Below are 19189 nucleotides of genomic sequence, written 5' to 3'. Positions count from 1 at the left end.
ATATACAGGATGCCTGGTTAGATGTGAGAGGGTACTTGGTAATCCTGATCTTGACAGGTTGAATAAATCAACAAAAATCTCTACCCACGTTTTTGGGTCCTCTAGCGGCGTGCTACGCTACAGTGTCGTCGGGATTTCGAAGTGTACCTGGGCTACTGAAACGTCCCCTCAGAAAAATTAATGAATTACTGTGCTGATACACCTCTTACATTATTTGATTTTCAAACAGCTGAGCAAAACTGAACGTACTCAGACATTCACTGAAGTAACACACAATATTTTTAGCGCAACGCAGTCTGACTTTTAATAATCCCTACAAAAGAATGGCCCTGACTAACATTAACCTATACCTTTCACAAATCACTTACCTCACAAAAATCTTCGTTACTCGAACTACTGCAATACAGCGAGCGCCACTACTGCCAGCTAAATAAAAGATTCAAACTACTGAAGGCGCTAATTACTGATAGGCATAGTTAGCAAATGAAATATTTTGATAGAGAACAAACAATGTATTTACCTTAATAGTGTTCAAAAGTCATAACATATATAGCAGTTCATGGTATCCAGTCTTACAGATTTACTGTCTCTGATGGACACACGTCCAGATCATTCGCTCTCAAAACTCCGCCATTTCTCTCCGCACATCCACCACTGCTCGCGGCTCACCTCCAACTGCGCAACGCTACGCGCTGTTAACACCCAACTGCCCAACACTACAATAGCGAACAACAATGCAAACCAGCCACACAGCACAGCCAGTGATTTTCATACAGAGCGCTACGTGGCGTTACCAACATAGAAACCTAAACAGGCTACTTACACTGCAACCATACAAAAAATTAAGTGCGTGATTTTAATTTTTCGAGGTGACGGTAAACATTGACTACCCGCAGTACGCTGCAGGAAAAAGAAGTGCGGATGCGTGGGAGCTGACCTGCTCGTCTGGGTGCGCGGCCATCATGAGCAGGAACCAGCGCAGAGTGGTGAGCGTGGTGTCGAGGCCAGCGCCGAACATGTCGGCCATGAGGAAGTTGCGCTGCTCGTCCGAGTAGAAGTGTTGGCCGGGCTGGGCGCCGTGGCGGCGGCGCGCGCCCTCTGCCAGGAAGGCGCCCAGCAGGTCCCCCTCGTCCTGCCCGTGGGCCGCCGCCAGCTGCGAGTACAGCTCGTGCGTCTGCCGCTGGCCCTCCACCAGGAAGCGCATGTTGCGCCGGTGCTGCGGCAGGAACCTGCAGCGCCATGGATTACCGTCGGCCGACTCAGTGTCAAAAAATACAGTTACGATTACCTCAAATTTAACTGTTTGGACTGCCATTAGCAGAAAACAAAACGTTCTTCGCCCCGTTCTCGAAGCTCCCTACTTAGCAATCATATACAACCGCTCGCTCACCGATAGATCTGTACCTACAGATTGGAAAATTGCGCAGGTCGCACCATTGTTTAAGAAGGGCAGTAGGAGTAAGCCATCGAACTACAGACCAATATCATTGACGTCGGTTTGCAGTAGGGTTTTGGAGCATATATTGTATTCAAACATTATGAATCACCTCGAAGGGAACGAGCTATTGATACGTAATCAGCGTGGTTTCAGAGAACATCGTTCTTGTGCAACGCAGCTAGCTCTTTATTCGCACGAAGTAATGGCCGCTATCATCAGGGGATCTCAAGTTGATTCCGTATTTCTAGATTTCCGGAAAGCTTTTGACACCGTTCCTCACAAGCGAATTCTAGTCAAGCTGCGGGCCTGTGGGGTATCGTCTCAGTTGTACGACTGGATTCGTGATTTCCTGTCAGGGAGGTTGCAGTTCGTAGTAATAGATGGCAAATCATCGAGTAAAACTGAAGTGATATCAGATGTTCCCCAGGGAAGCGTCCTGGGACCTCTACTGTTCCTGATCTATATAAATGACCTGGGTGACAATCTGAGCAGTTATCTTAGGTTGTTCGCAGATGATGCTGTAATTTACCGTCTAGTAAGGTCATCCGAAGACCGGTATCAGTTGCAAAGCGATTTAGAAAAGATTGCTGTATGGTGTGGCAGGTGGCAATTGATGCTAAATAACGAAAAGTGTGAGGCGATCCACATGAGTTCCAAAAGAAATCCGTTGGAATTCGATTACTCGATAAATAGTACAATTCTCGAGGCTGTCAATTCAACTAAGTACCTGGGTGTAAAAATTACGAACAACTTCAGTTGGAAAGACCACATAGATAATATTGTGGGGAAGGCGAGCCAAAGGTTGCGTTTCATTGGCAGGACATTTAGAAGATGCAACAAGTCCACTAAAGAGACAGCTTACACTACACTCGTTCGTCCTCTGTTAGAATATTGCTGCGCGGTGTGGGATCCTTACCAGGTGGGATTGACGGAGGACATCGAAAGGGTGCAAAAAAGGGCAGCTCGTTTTGTATTATCACGTAATAGGGGAGAGAGTGTGGCAGATATGATACGCGAGTTGGGATGGAAGTCATTAAAGCAAAGACGGTTTTCGTCGCGGCGAGATCTATTTACGAAATTTCAGTCACCAACTTTCTCTTCCGAATGCGAAAATATTTTGTTGAGCCCAACCTACACAGGTAGGAATGATCATCAAAATAAAATAAGAGAAATCAGAGCTCGAACAGAAAGGTTTAGGTGTTCGTTTTTCCCGCGCGCTGTTCGGGAGTGGAATGGTAGGGAGATAGTATGATTGTGGTTCGATGAACCCTCTGCCAAGCACTTAAATGTGAATTGCAGAGTAATCATGTAGATGTAGCTGTAGATTCCGTTGCGTAACGCGAACTCTCAGTTTTGTCTGCTGCAAGAATCCACCCAGTCGAACATACAAGAACTCCGTATTCAGGCCACGAGTGGCCTACCGGGACCATCCGACCGCCGCGTCATCCTCAAAGGAGGATGCAGATAGGAGGGGAGTGGGGTCAGCACACCGCTCTCCTGGTCGTTATGATGGTATTGTTGACCGGGTCGTACATAGAAGGCGAGAAAAAAAAATTATTCGACGTCCTAATTAACAAGGAAACGTTTAACGGAGGACCCGAATGAATACTCGGTACTGCTGCACTTTTTTTTCCTTTATTGTTATTTCATCCCCCTCGTCACATATAGGGAGATGTTGGGCTCTTAGCCCATATTACGATGAAAATTCGGAATAACACAAGCACTGCAATATCCTACTTATGCGCCGAAATCAAGCAAGCGACTTTCAAGTAAAATGTCTCATCTGTACGGGAATATGCCTAATGTATCTAAGAGTACAGGTTGTACATGCACTGTTGACGACATATGCATTTTGGGCCAGGCCAAATTGTAAGGTGACCGCTCGCGGTGAGCGGGAATCCGAGTTTGCGTCCCGGTCCGGCACAAATTTTCATTGTAGTCACTCCAATCTGACGATTGTCCAGATTCGCAATAGCGAATACATTTAACTTATTTCATACGGATATAGTCGCCGCAGTGCCTGTTCCTTTGGACATACATGCATGTCCAAAGGAACTTTGCATCGTGATTCAGAATAACACAGGCATTGCAGTATCGTAAAATCTGAAGGACCTGCGCTGGGTGAGAAATTGAGAATATTTTTCATAGGGTTCAGGGGAGTGGGCAAAAAGATAGGTATCTGTTAGGTATGAAAAATACGGAGGTGAAGTGGATAGTGGGAAATACAGATGGTGGGAGAGACGTAGGGTCAGGAGTACTATAGTGTGTGAGTATGGTAGTGGTTACAAGAGGAAAGGAATGGGAATGTGTAGAGAGGTTCAAATGGTTCAAATGGCTCTGAGCACTATGGGACTCAACTGCTGTGGTTATGTCCCCTAGAACTTAGAACTACTTAAACCTAACTAACCTAAGGACATCACACACATCCATGCCCGAGGCAGGATTCGAACCTGTGTAGAGAGGAAGGAGGGGTCTTGATGTGGAGTGGGATACACGGAGAGGATTATGGGGGCAGGCCTCAGTGTCTAGGATAGGGAGCTGGTTGAAGTTGCATAGGCAAAGATATGGAGTTTGTGTAGGTGTAGGGATGGAGGGTTCGGTTTGTGAAAGAGCAGCAAGGTACCAGGTTTGACCATCAGAGGAGAGACAATAAGGTTATTGGAATCTAGTTTGCAGATAATATAGGCAATGCGCCACATGGCGTTCGAGGATTTGGAGGGATTTACAGAACTTTGGTGGGACAGACTTCTATGCAACATCTGCATAGCATAGGATAGGTCACATCAGGGTTTTGTAGGTAAGAAAAGTGTAGGTGTGTGATCCCAAAGTTCAACCTGTAATTAGGATCAGGAGTTTTAGACTACTAGATTTCTGTCGAATTGTTAGTATGTGACCTTCCCACGTTAGCTGCCTGTTGAGGGTTAGTCCAAGATATTTTAATGTGTTAGTTAAGTGGATAGGATGCTTGTAAATGGTAAGGTTGACGTCATGAAGATGGAAGGTGCGGATACTTCGTTACATAATTATGCCCTGGGTTTTGGAGGGTTGACCTTGAGGAACTGATTGAGATGGATTTGGTAGGATCTTTGTGATTTCTGGAGTGTAGGGTAGAGGTCGAGGAAAGTAGTGTCATCAGCATACAGAAGGAGGTTGACTGATGGAGGTGGTTTGGGCGTATCAGCAGTGTGGTGGAATTAAAGAAGAGCAGAGAGGATGGGCCTTTGGTCACGTCTGCAGTGGGATGGAAGGTACAGGAATTGGTGTTGTTAACGTGACAAAAGGATGGGCGAGTTGATCGGAAGGATGAAATAAGACATAGTTAATTGGAAGTGCATATGTCTGGAGATTGAAAAGGCGATGCCATACACGATCGTAGTCTTTGTCTATGTCTATGAGTTGGTGGGATAGGAGATGGGTGAGGTGCAGGAGCTGCACTTGTAAAAGCGCCTTATAAAACTACCTCTGCCTTACTTTGATCTACGAGAGCGTATAATGTTTTTGGTTATTTCTCCTTACGCAGAGATCTGCTGTGACGTTGTGGAATATGGGATAACTTGGCGACACATAGTGCATCGTGACCACGCGCCGTATGCGTGGTCGATCGCGAAAAACGACGGGGAAGTTCGTTTCTCCTCTCGTGTAGGGAATGTCAGAAATGTAAGTGCTACACTTTAGCGGGTAGTCTCGCGACAGTCTTCAGGGAGTAAATGGTTACGCAGCAAGCAACGTGCTAATCTAAATGACTGAATTTAGAGCTTCAGGCTCTAGGAAGGGTAACTGTAATTATTCTGTCGTTTGTTGTAACTTCACATGTAGCATTTATGTTGCTGAAACGAAGTTCTCCTTTCCAAATGCAAAGCAACACGCAACTAGACGGAAAGATAGGAGCATAGCATTAAGGAGGAATACAGCTGATGGTAAGCAATGGAATCCGGCAAAACATTGTCGCGTTTGTAGTCGTCATTTCACTAACGGTGTGTCCGCAAGAGAACCAGACAATCCAGGGCAAGTATCAAAATTATCGTGGTTGGAAGGTGTAACATAATGTTCTACATCTACATCTACATTCATACTCCGCAAGCCACCCAACGGTGTGTCGCGGAGGGCACTTTACGTGCCACTGTCATTACCTCCCTTTCCTGTTCCAGTCTGTTACTGCGAGATACAAAAGAACAAAAGGGACACACAGTAGAAAAGAAGAATCTGCGAGAAACTACAACTATGTACTTCTTTGTGAATCTAAAAGATCCCAAGCAAGTAGCCATACAGAGAACAGTAATTTAAATCCGTCTAATTACACACACTTGCTATTTTCTAGATTAGAAGGTAACTGCGAAGCGGAAATTCAAGCAATGTTTTAAAGCTTTAAAATATTGTTGAACTACAGACAGCAATAATGAATCCATTGCTCTTTCAGAGTTGACTTATGTCAATTTACAACATCATAACATGTATTGATGAAGGCAATAAAGTCGAAATAAGCTTATATACAAAAATAAAATATCAAGCAGCATATTATTTTACAATTCTCTACGTAATGTCTATATCTTCCTCTATGTGGAATACCGAAAATAAGATGAGTCCCGTTTTACATTCTGAAAGCCACCATAACTTACGCTTGTAGTATCTGACGACGTACCCACGACTTCTCTGGACTCTGAGTGGCCAGTTCTGAGAACAGAGACTCCAGAACAGACTGACACGAGTGGTTGGCTTCTGTGTGCTGGTTGGCGTGCGGTGAAAGTTGTGTGTAGCACGGTATCGTAGTCGCAATTATATAGATTAATGAGCAACCACTATGATGATGAGGTATGGAGAAAGACATACATATTTTGAGAGTGGGTTTTAATTTTTTTTCAGCTGTGTGCTTAATTCATAGTGCTTGTAATAAAGTGTGGTACACATTGCACAGCGGCAGTTAATGAAAAAAATATTATGATGTCCCTTAGAGCTACGCAATTATCCGTTCCTCATTGCGGTCAAGATGTTATCAACGGACAGACAATCGGGCGATATCTTCTGCGAAGGGGACATAGCTATATAGGAGGATTCCGTGATCATATTTCAGACTTTCAGGGATGATGAAGGAGGGTAAATCAACAGCTGCGACATAGTCGCGTATGTGAACAGTGATCCAATACTGTAAAATGATTTTTATTCTAGTCTTTGATCACAATATCAATTCTTTTGACGATGACCGGTTTCACTCAGTAATGATCATCCTAGGATCTTTTCTACACTATGTCCTAAAGTGATAAGGCCGTAATTGCATCGTCAAAACATATAAATATACTCAGCACAGCATCGTCACATAGATCTAAAATACGGTGTGGAATAGGCCACATCGTCCACACAGTCATTTTTGCAACTGGGTATATTTATAGGTTTTGACTATACCATTACGGCCTTATTGTGGTGTCACCGCTAGACACCACACTTGCTAGGTGGTAACTTAAATCGGCCGCGGTCCTGTAGTACATGTCGGACCCGCGTGTCGCCACTGTGGGATCGCAAACCTAGCGCCACCACAAGGCAGGTCTCGAGAGACTGAGGAGACCTCGTCCCCAGTTGTACGGACAACATAGCTAGCGATTGGACGTGCTAAGCCTTGCTCTCATTTGCCGAGAGATAGACAGTAGAATAGCCCTCTGCTAAGTTAAATGGCGACCACCTAGCAAGGCGCCATTTGTATCAGTGCCAATAGCTTACGAGTATGCAGGAGAGATGTATTCCAACAAGAGAATAAAGTTAAGTATTAAAAAAAGCTACGTATTTTTCTTTAGTGCATTTATAAGTCTCATGTTCCAGACTTCACACCCGTCTGCGTTAGCCTTGCGTGCCCTATCGGCTACAGCATTGTGTCTGGGCTGTATGGTCTAGACACAACATTATTGGCGACGAGAAAAAGAGTTTGTATTAATTCGTTTGTGTCATGGCTTCGCCACAATCTCCGGATGTACTGTCCGAATATTTTCGCTTGCAGAATCAGCAGTCGCAGGCGTTATTGGATGCCCTGGGACAGCTCGTCCAGGGTCAACGTGTGCTGCAACACGATGCGGCAGCCGCCGCTTCATCGCTACCGCAGCCACAACACGCCATTGCACCGCCCTTCCGTCATTTTGACTCCTCCTTGGAGTCCTGGCCGGAATGGTCCCGCCAGTTCAGCTTTCATCTAGCCGCCTACAGAATTCAAGGTAATGAGCGGCAGCCGTTTTTGCTTTCTTGTGTCGGTGTGTGCACCTACCGTGTGATAGTGAAGTTGTTTCCCCGGCGCGACGTAGCAACTCTGTCCTACGAAGAAATTTTGTCGGCGTTAGATGCCTATTTCAAAGAAACAGTAAATGTTGTTGCAAAACGGTATACGTTCTTTCGTACAAAACGTACGGCCGGTCAGACTAATAGGGAGTGGGTTGCGACATTGCAAGGACTTACTAGGGAGTGTGCGTTTGAATGTGAATGTGGCCTCCCTTATTCAGATACTATGGTGCGTGATGCAATTGCACAGAACGTTTCTGATGTTCGCATACGGGAACAGATTTTGAAACTAGTAAATCCCTCCCTTCAACAAGTGATAGACATATTGGATAGGCAAGACACACTTGACTCTGCTCAGGACTCATTTGAAACTTCGCCAGCAGTGTGTCACATTAACCGGCCCGCCGGGCCCACTGCACGGGACGCTACGCGGCCCTCGCGCCCGTCACAGCAGCGGCAGCCTACCTTGCAAACACGTGCGCCGCGTAAGCAAGCAACTGTAGTGAAATCATGCCCGCGGTGTGCAGCTAGACATTCGCGTGAAAATTGCCCGTCACGCCAAGCTATTTGCTTTTACTGTCAAAAGAAAGGACATGTTCAAAGTGTTTGCCAGAAAAAGCTTAGATCAGACAATCACAATAATTCCAGGCACTTTGCTTCGCGCCGGAATCGAACCCGGGACAATCAGGCTCGTGGACCTTCGCCCATGGACATTCATGTAGTTCATTCCCACCCATCCAGTGACACTTTAGCTAACGGTGACTGTGTTCGTCCCACAAACAGAGTGCGTCGACGTCGCCGAAAATCCCGTGAAGTCGCAAGTGCTTCTGTACCTGTATCAGTTCAAATTGCACGTGACAGTCGCTCTTGTCGTCAGCAGGACAATAAACTTTTTGTGGACTTAGACTTTGAAGGCAAAGTGATACCCATCCAGCTCGATACCGGAGCTGCAGTTTCATTGCTCAATCACGACACGTACAAACAACTGGGCAAACCGCCATTGCGGGCCGCAAATGTTAAGTTACATAGTTACTCTGGACAGCATATACCTGTGTTAGGACAGTGCAGCCTTCTTGCCACATACATGGGACAGACAAAACTTGTATCATTTTACGTTCTTCGTTCTACTTCTGCAGTGAACTTGTTTGGTTTAGATTTATTTCAATTGTTTAATATGTCTATAGTAAATCAGGTCCTATCAGTGAATCAGACTGTGCCTTCCGCCAGTGTTTCTAGTCTTTGTGAAGAATTTGCAGACATTTTTGCACCGGGCCTTGGTTGCGCTAAGAACTATGAAGCGCATTTGGAACTGCAGGAAAACGCGCAACCGAAATTTTTCAGAGCGCGCAATGTTCCCCACGCATTGCGTGATGAGGTCGCCAGAACATTAGCCGATTTAGAATCTCAAGGTGTAATTGAACGTGTGCAGGCTTCTCTCTGGGCCTCACCCTTAGTCATTTTGCCAAAACCTTCCGGTAAACTGAGACTTTGTGTGGACTTCAAGGCAACAGTGAATCCACAACTTGTGACTGCCACTTTTCCTTTGCCCCGCCCGGAAGATCTTTTTGACAAACTGTGCCCGGGAAAATATTTTTCAAAATTGGACCTAGCAGATGCGTACTTGCAAATACCTGTGGACGAAGAATCCCAGCGCGTCTTAGTGGTAAACACGCATCTTGGCTTGTATCGCTTCAAAAGACTGCCGTTCGGGTGTGCATCCGCCCCTGCTTTGTTTCAGCAATATTTACAAACTGTTTGTGCGTCGGTCCCTACTGCTGCGAACTATCTGGACGATATTGTGATCTCAGGAAAGACAGAGGCCGAACATTTGCAAAATCTCCGAACATTATTTCAGGTCTTGCGTCAGAATGGTCTTCGCTTGAGGAAGGACAAATGTGCGTTTTTTGCTCGTGACTTACCCTACCTGGGGCATGTCATAAATGCCCAAGGTATACATCCGAGTCCAGAGCACCTCCGTGCCATACAGGATTTACCCGCACCGCGGAACTTGAAACAGCTACAGAGTGTGTTGGGTAAAATTAATTATTATGCAAAGTTTGTGCCGCGCGCTTCTTCCATTTCAGCTCCGCTTCATCGCTTATGCCGTAAAGGTGTTCCGTTCGTCTGGACGACGGAATGCGACCGCGCCTTTCGCCAGTTGAAATCGGCGTTGCTTTCAAATACGTGCCTTACGCCATTCGATCCCCGAAAACCTCTTTTGTTGATGGTAGATGCCTCGGATTTCGGGATCGGTGCTGTGCTTGCGCACAAAGATGGTTCGCATGATCGCCCTATTGCCTTTGCGTCCAAATTGCTCTCATCTGCGCAAAGAAATTATTCCCAGATAGAGAAAGAAGCTTTAGCTCTCGTGTTTGGTGTTACAAAGTTTCATGATTTCTTGTATGGTCGTCACTTTAGTCATCACGGACCACAAACCTTTGACATCGCTTTTTCATCCGAACAAGCCTGTACCTCCACGTACAGCGCAGAAATTCATTCGCTGGTCTCTTTTTCTCTCGCAGTACCGCTACGATATCTTGTATCGGTCCACTGCTAAGCACGGAAACGCTGATGCGTTGTCCCGTTTGCCTGTTGCTGAGGATAGAGCATTCGATTCTTCCGAACTTGCTTGCATGTTCATTGATTCGGAAACCGATGACGTGGTCGAATCGTTTCCGATTGATTTTCGTCGTGTAGCTACAGCCACAGCTGCTGACCCTGTCCTTGCTACTGTTTTGCGTTTTGTTGCTACGCAATGGCCCTTGTCAAAGTCACGGATCGAGGATCCTTTGGTTCGCCGTTTTTTTGCTCACAAGGAGAGACTTTTTGTACGACGTGGTGTTTTGTTGTTGCGTTCCGATAATGATCAATCCAGAGTCGTGGTCCCACGTTCGTTACAGTCCTCTGTCTTAAAGCTTCTTCACCAAGGACATTGGGGTATAGTGCGTACGAAACAACTTGCTCGTCAGCACTGTACTTGGTTCGGAATCGATGCTGCGATTACGATTATGTGCTCCTCTTGCGTGGCGTGTGCCGAACAGCAATCCGCACCGCCGCGGCAATTCTTTGCATGGCCGAAAGCCACTTCCCCTTGGCAACGTTTGCACATCGATTTTGCTGGTCCATTCTGGAATGCTCGATGGTTGGTTGTGGTCGATGCTTTCAGTAATTTTCCTTTTGTTGTCCGGATGTCTTCCACGACGTCTTCTGCCACAATCCAAGCCTTGTCTGCTATCTTTTGCATTGAAGGTCTTCCTCAGACTATTGTTTCCGACAATGGCCCACAATTCATGTCCGCAGAATTTCAGTCCTTCTGCGAGGCCAATGGTATTCAACATCTGACATCCGCGCCGTTTTCGCCTCCGTCAAACGGTGCCGCTGAACGATTGGTCCGGACTTTCAAGTCACAGATGTTGAAATTGCAAGAGTCGCATTCTCGGGAGGACGCTTTGTTGCTCTTTTTGTCTTCGTATCGCTCTCAGCCCCGCGATGGTCGCTCGCCGGCTGAATTGCTCCATGGTCGTTCTCATCGCACCTTGATGTCTTTGCTGCATCCGCCACATCAGGTTCCTGTGCAGCGGCAGACTCCTGCTTTTGCTCCTGGCGACGTTGTCTATTATCGCACCTATCGCGGTTCACGGCGTTGGCTCGCAGGGCGCATTCTTCGCTGCCTCGGCCGCGCGATGTATTTGGTTTTGGGGGCCTCTGGTGAGGTGCGTCGGCATCTCAATCAGCTGCGCCTCTGTCGTCGCCTGGTTTCTGCCGCTCCCGTCTGCTTTCAGCGACGGAGCCGTCCGGTCAGCGCCTTGGGGACCCATCTACTGGCTCGTCTCATCCCCAGGTGTTACCGACGCTGCCTTCCCTTTTGCCTCATGGCGTCGCGCCGCCGCCGCAGCCGCAGCCGGCGCCGCCCGCAGTGGACGCTTCGCTGCAACCGCCCGGCGCCTCCCAGGGTCACGCGCCGCCGCTCGCTTCCCGTGACCAGCCGTCCTCCGCCATGGACCTCTTGCCCGCTCCGGACCAGATGTCGTCATCGCGCGTCGGATTCCCCGACGCAATGGAGGTCGACCCTTCGGCCCCTCCTGTCTCATTACGTGCGCATACACCGCATGTTGACGTGCACCCTGGACTAGGTTTTCAGGCGTTTCCTAGCTCCCCTCGGACCGAATGGCCGGGTGCGGGTGGCACAGCCTCGCCTGTTGTTAGGCTCCCCACCTCATCGCATACGTCAACATGCGGTCCTCCCCACGGCGGGCGGAAGCCTTATCTCACGACCGTTCGCCGATTTGCGGGGGAGGAATGTGGTGTCACCGCTAGACACCACACTTGCTAGGTGGTAACTTAAATCGGCCGCGGTCCTGTAGTACATGTCGGACCCGCGTGTCGCCACTGTGGGATCGCAAACCTAGCGCCACCACAAGGCAGGTCTCGAGAGACTGAGGAGACCTCGTCCCCAGTTGTACGGACAATATAGCTAGCGATTGGACGTGCTAAGCCTTGCTCTCATTTGCCGAGAGATAGACAGTAGAATAGCCCTCTGCTAAGTTAAATGGCGACCACCTAGCAAGGCGCCATTTGTATCAGTGCCAATAGCTTACGAGTATGCAGGAGAGATGTATTCCAACAAGAGAATAAAGTTAAGTATTAAAAAAAGCTACGTATTTTTCTTTAGTGCATTTATAAGTCTCATGTTCCAGACTTCACGCCCGTCTGCGTTAGCCTTGCGTGCCCTATCGGCTACAGCATTGTGTCTGGGCTGTATGGTCTAGACACAACACTTATCACTTTAGGACATGCCGTAGAAAAGATCTGAGGATGGTGATTACTGACTGAAACCGGTCATCGTCAAAAGAATTGACATTGTGATCAAAGACTGGAATAAAAAAACATTTGTAGGGTAAATCAATATGAGGTAAGGGAATCTAGTTCGGAAACCACCGAGTCGAAAAACAGAAGCGAACATCTAATCAAGTTCTGCCTCGCCGCTCAAACTAAGGACTCCAAAATTCGAACGTTGATCATGAAATACGGAATTCCTGCTTAATACTCCCCAACACCCTCAGGAAATCTCGCTGCTTGATGGACTAGTAACGGCACGCGTACCTTGGCATCAAAGAGGTCGAAAATCTGGTACAATAGCAATGAATTTCATTTACCTGCAGAAGTTTCACTAGGTGCTACATTTACAACAGTTGTTCAGTATGGCGTCCTCTGGCGTGAACGCAATCATGTCTTGTTGTAACGAAGTTCTGTCGAGTCTCTTCTAATATCGCCGGTGGCGTTTGGACGGTGCCGCAGGCAACGGGAATTCTTGCCAGTAGATCCTCTGCACTCTCGACAGGCACCTGGTTCACAAGACTGTTCATATGTCCCCACAATAAGAAATCAAGTGCGGTGGACATGTTGGCCACGAAACAGAATCTCTCCGCCTATCCAACTTTCATGGAATGTCAGATCCACGTGTTCACGAACCCTCAGCCCAAAGTGAGGTTGGGCTCTGTCAAATTGGGACCACATCTGCTAACGTATAACAAGTGGGATTGGTCCCAGGAACATGTGTAGTAGGTCTTTGATAACCGGTAGATGGATTCCACTGTCAGAGGAATCAGAAAGATTTTCATTTATAGCTTTCGACTAGATCGTTCCGCAACAGGGTCCCTTACTTCAAATTGATAAATTTACCCTTCTTCACGTCACTTACACTTCGTAACATCCTCACGAAATTACCCTGCAGAAGACGCTGGGTGAATGGACAGAAGTTTCGCGACGTGTTCTGAAGCGTGAACGTCCAGCTGCAATGTCCACGTCAAATGTCTGACTGTTTCGAACGGTCCACATCAACAGTTTTTGGCAGTAGCTTCGAGCGATTTGGTTGTCACTACAATAATATCTTGCATCAGTCCAACTGCTTTCAGAAAGATAGCGAAATATAAGTGCCAACAATCAATACACGCTTTCAGCTAGTTTCTCTCAACTTTCGCAAGAATCTCCACAAACGCAAATAAAGGTAACCAAAATATAATTATGTAGCGTCACCCACAAAGCACAGATGTATTTATTGGCTTCAATTAGACATCAGCAAGTCCGCATGTTTCATCGAAATAGAGCTAATTATTGGTTACTAGACCTGATATAAGGCTTCTGACTATATATCAGGCTTGCACACATTCGAAACACTCGCAAACAAAATAAAAAAAAACGGAAAACATTAATCAGAATTCCGTGCTGCTTGTGGTGTCGTGCTTGGGAAGTCTTGCACGGTTTAGGTATTCGCAGAATAATTTATCGTCTACTGTGGATAACTAACCCCCAAATTCGGGAATGAGAATTTCCGAATGTCATCCTCACCCCATCCTCATCCCAAATCAACGACGGCAGTCAGGCGACATCCAAATTTCGCGCCCCTAGCAAGTCCCGGCATTATTTAAACCTTCAAGCCTTTCAGCCTTAGACGTAGATTGCAGGTAACCTCATTGTTTCTCTGTTATCACTAAGGTAACCTCATTGTTTCTCTGTTATCGCCGGCCGCGGTGGTCTACCGGTTCTAGGCGCTCAGTCCGGAACCGCACGACTGCTACGGTCGCAGGTTCGAATCCTGCCTCGAGCATGGATGTGTGCGATGTCCTTAGGTTAGTTAGGTTTAAGTAGTTCTAAGTTCTAGGGGACTGATGACCACAGATGTTAAGTCCCATAGTGCTCAGAGCCATTTGAACCATTTCTCTGTTATCACTACTCTAGAAAATACTGCTTCCTCATAAAAGATCTGGAAAGTTTATTTCCAATTTAATACGTGCAGGAGAAAAAAATGACGGCATGGAAAAGTCTCTAGGAGGCTGCGACAACAATACTTCATGCGGGTTAGGCGGCACGTCAGGTACGTGGAGTCACCCTCGCTCTGCGAATGGTCTCGTCAAAAATGTCAGTGGAGTTGATACCCTCTTTCCCTTGGGATGGGAAACAGCCCCTAAAACTAGGAAGAATCAGCAGTAGTCAACGACGTGAGGGTGCAGAAGGCAATGGGAACCAGTACTTCACAGATAGATAACTTACGCTTTTTAGCAGCCACTAACGAGTTTAAGTGTAAACTGCAGAGCGAACTGTGGTGATACTGTGACAATATTTGACTTGACAGGCATATTCCGATGTGTTCGTGCAGTTGAGAATTCGTTGGCAGTTCAAAACTTACACGTTAGTGGAGCGTTCATTGTAAATACGCATTACTGATCAACGGATTGAAAAGATGATACGTGACCTGGCAAAGGATAAACCTGACATTTGGGTACAGATAATGTGATAACCAGATTAAGGCAACAAACATGATTAGGTATTCTCATTATTTTATAAAGACAGTGAAGTTATTGATGAATCCTTTCAGGTCAGAAAGTATCAGACGGTAGTGCACGTTTTGTACAAATTTGTGTTTCACATTCAGAAAATGTTAAATCTCACAACAAAAGTATGAATTTCAAATCACGGGAGTATAAGTGATGATACACACCACTATTGGGAAACACAATACATCAGACTCAGTAGCGTCAGAAAACACACGAATGAGCAGAATAACTAAGTACTTAATTAAACAATCAAGCCTAGCGTTGTTTGAAACGTGAAACGCAAATTCGGCAGAGTTAGTTTGTCTGTACAGGTAAGTACGCAATATAACTATGTCCTGGCAAACAGCGAGGCTTTACGGAGTGTTACGAGATCTCTCCCTGGAACTACGGGAACTGAGGGCTGCGCTCCACGCAGTGTGGATGACTTGCTGCTCCCTGCCTCTAGAGAAGGAAGCACAACACGACACTGAACGAAGTGTCGCCTGAGTACTGGAAAATCTGAAACTACGGCGTAGTCTCCGAGAGCGGTAGTGGTGCTCGGCTATCTCTTTCAAGGAGACATTACACACTCGACCTCATATTGAATGCGGAAAAAAGCACCCCAGAGGTCGATCCCGCCCGAAAATCTGGACCATAATTCTGATAGCACGCGTTTAGTTCTTTCGACTGTACAGCTTTTAAATTTCAAGGGCACGGATAGTTTTCACTCGCTCAGCCCGACGGTTGAAGCCTAATGCCCAGAGCACGAAGTGCTGTATAGAGGAGCGAACAACAGGTTTTTGAAATACTGCTGTGACATTGGTAACATGCTTTGTTCATTATGTGAAAGTGCACGGTTTCTAACTTGTAACTTATGCCAGAGATCTCTTTGTTTTGAACACTTTTATGTTGCGGGTGCAGTGTACAGGAATGAAACGAATGAATGTGTTATCAAGACATAGCTCTCATTCAAAGTGGTCGAAAATTCAGTTTTTATTTTATTGCATTTTTTGAAAGGTATGTGTGTCTAGAACGTTGGGACGAAAAGTTTTTTAATCCGTGTTTTACAGCGCTTCCTAACGCCCATTGTTCGAAGCAGTCACGGCCGCCGTGTGGCACTCTCAGCCGGAGACGCTCGGCTCAGGTAGAGAACTTGTCGTGGCTTGACGCACATTCACAAAATGCTATATGATTCAGTATGCATGCAAACATATTCGCCGGACGCAGCTTATCCAGCTCAGTCAGATCGGCTTTCCTCGTCAAGAAGAACGAGGGAATTGCTCTCCAGGACCAATTAGAGATAGACGAAGGATCGATATACAGTCCTGTAATTGCAGACTAAACGTAAGTAACGAAAACACTTTTTTGGTCAAATTCTGATCAAAATTGCTCTAAACAAAATTTTCGGTGCGCCATACTGGATTAGGCATTTTGAGTTTTGAAAATCTAACTTCAGATTTGTGTTCAGCGACATCAAAACTATAGAATAACATGTAGTTTTCATGCAAACTGAACTAATAACACGTATAAAAGTATTCTCTATACTTTTTATCGAGAACCAATGTTTTAAAACTGCGTGCAGCATAAATAAAAACGGTTCAACCTGTTAACTTCTACCTTTGATACCCGAAAAGTAAACTTTTCTTGGAAGCTTATCCCTACAATATAGGGAATTTGCTAATATTAACTATTTTTGTAAAGCCATAAAGAGTAAAACAAATCTCCAAAAATCTAGCTTATAGTTCCAGTTAGAGCCATATCGTTAAGTTTAAGGTTATTCCATTGTGGTTAGCTATAAGCTCCGTTAAATTTAATGTAGTATCGACTGATGTTATCCATTTTCGATTTCAGGTATCTCCTGAGGGTCAACAATGCACGCAGACTCTTTACTTCAAACTCGCAGGCCTTTGATCAAACCATAATTACCAGCGCCGTTTTGTTTCTTTTTTATTTACACTGAAAATCCGCTCTTTCTTTATCAACTACCCTGTTGTTATTATCTTCTGGATTTTAATGCTGACAATGTTAAAGTGAATTACATACATAATTACCTTGCTTAGTTTTACTCATTTTGATTTTCAGGCGTATATATACAGGGTGGTCCACTGACCGTGACGGGGGCAAATATCTCACGAAGTAAGCGTCAAACGAAAAAACGACCCAGAACGAAACCCGTCTAGCTTGAAGGCGGAGAACAGATGGCGCTATGGTTGGCCCGCTAGATGGCGCTGCCATAGGTCAAACAGATATCAACTGCGTTTTTAAAAATAGGGATCCCCATTTTTTATTACATATTCGTGTAGTACATAAAGAAATATGAATGTTTTAGTTGGGCCACTTTTTGCTTTGTGAAGGGGGGATCAGATAGTGGTACAATAAGTACCCTCCGCCACACACCGTAAGGTGGCTCGCGGAGTATAGATGTAGATGTAGATGTAGATGACGCTGTAATAGTCACAAACATATGACTCACAATTTTAGACGAACAGTTGGTAACAGGTAGGTTTTTTTTAAATTAAAATACCGAACCTAGGTACGTTTGAACATTTTATTTCGGTTGTTCCAATGTGATACAGGTACCTTTGTGAACTTATCATTTCTGAGAACGCATGCTGTTACAGTGTGATTACCTGTAAATACCAAATTAATGCAATCAATGCCCAAAATAATGTCCGTCAACTTCAGTGCATTTGGCAATACGTGTAACGACATTCCTCTCAACAGCGAGTAGTTCGCCTTCCATAATGTTTCGATATGCATTGACAATGTGCTGACGCATGTTGTCAGGCGTTGTCGATGGATCACGATAGCAAATATCCTTCAACTTTCCCCACAGAAAGAAATCCGGGGACGTCAGATTCGGTGAACGTGAGGGCCATGGTATGGTGCTTCGACGACCAATCCATCTGTCATGAAATATGCAGTTCAATACCGTTTCAACCGCGCGCGAGCTATGTGCCCGACATCCATCATGTTGGAAGTACATCGCCATTCTGTCATGCAGTGAAACATCTTGTAGTAACATCGATAGAATATTACGTAGGAAATCAGCATACATTGCACCATTTAGATTGCCATCGATAAAATGGGGGCCCATTATCCTTCCTCTCATAATGCCGCACAATACATTAACCCGCCAAGGTCGCTGATGTTCCACTTGTCGCAGCCATCATTCATTATCCGTTGCCCAATAGTGCATATTATGCCGGTTTACGTTACCGCTGTTGGTGAATGTCGCTTCGTCGATAAACAGAACGCGTGCAAAAAATCTGTCATCGTCCCGTAATTTCTCTTGTGCCCAGTCGCAGAACTGTACACGACGTTCAGAGTCGTCGCCATGCAATTCCTAGTGCATAGAAATATGGTACGGGTTCAATCGATGTTGATGTAGCATTCTCAACACCGACGTTTTTGAGATTCCCGATTCTCGCGCAATTTGTCTGCTACTGATGTGCGGATTAGCCGCGACAGCAGCTAAAACACCTACTTGGACATCATCATTTGTTGCAGGTCGTGGTTGACATTTCACATGTGGCTGAACGCTTCCTGTTTCCTTAAATAACGTAACTATCCGGCGAACGGTCCGGACACTTGGATGATGTCGTCCAGGATACTGAGCAGCATACATAGCACACGCCCGTTGGGCATTTTGATCACAATAGCCATACATCAACACGATATCGACCTTTTCCGCAATTGGTAAACGGTACATTTTAACACGGGTAATGTATCACTAAGTAAATACCCTCCGCACTGACGGAATGTTACGTGATACCACGTATTTATACGTTTGTGACTATTACAGCGCCATCTTTCACAAAGCGAAAAAAGTGGTCCAACTAAAACATTTATATTTCTTTACGTACTACACGAATATGTAATAAAAATGGGGGTTCCTATTTAAAAAAAAAAACACAGTTGATATCCGTTTGACCTGTGGCAGCGCCATCTAGCGAACCAACCATAGCACCATCTGGTTTCCCCCTTCAAGCTAGACGATTTTCGTTCTTTGTAGTTTTTTCGTTTGATGCTTATTTCGTGAGATATTTCGCCCGGTCACTATCAATGGACCACCCTGTATATATATGCAGAATATCAGTATGACAATATTGTTAAATAATATTATTGTGAAGCTGTGTACCGTTCTCATATTACTTATCTAATTTTCTGGTAGAATAACACA

The 19189-nt window shown here is 45.6% G+C and overlaps 1 protein-coding gene across 1 annotated transcript in view; it reads right to left on the bottom strand.

Annotated features, from left to right (window-relative positions):
• Positions 1-19189, bottom strand: part of LOC126235970 (cytochrome P450 306a1) — a 417442-nt gene that overhangs the window by 19814 nt on the left and 378439 nt on the right. Inside the window, exon 5 of the mRNA XM_049944945.1 lies at positions 938-1229. Within this exon, the coding sequence (XP_049800902.1) occupies positions 938-1229 (292 nt within the window). The remainder of the gene's footprint in view (positions 1-937; positions 1230-19189) is intronic.

The sequence above is a fragment of the Schistocerca nitens genome, chromosome 1, assembly GCF_023898315.1.
Source record: "Schistocerca nitens isolate TAMUIC-IGC-003100 chromosome 1, iqSchNite1.1, whole genome shotgun sequence".
Lineage (NCBI taxonomy): Eukaryota > Metazoa > Arthropoda > Insecta > Orthoptera > Acrididae > Schistocerca > Schistocerca nitens.
This window is presented reverse-complemented; position numbering and strand designations above follow the sequence as displayed.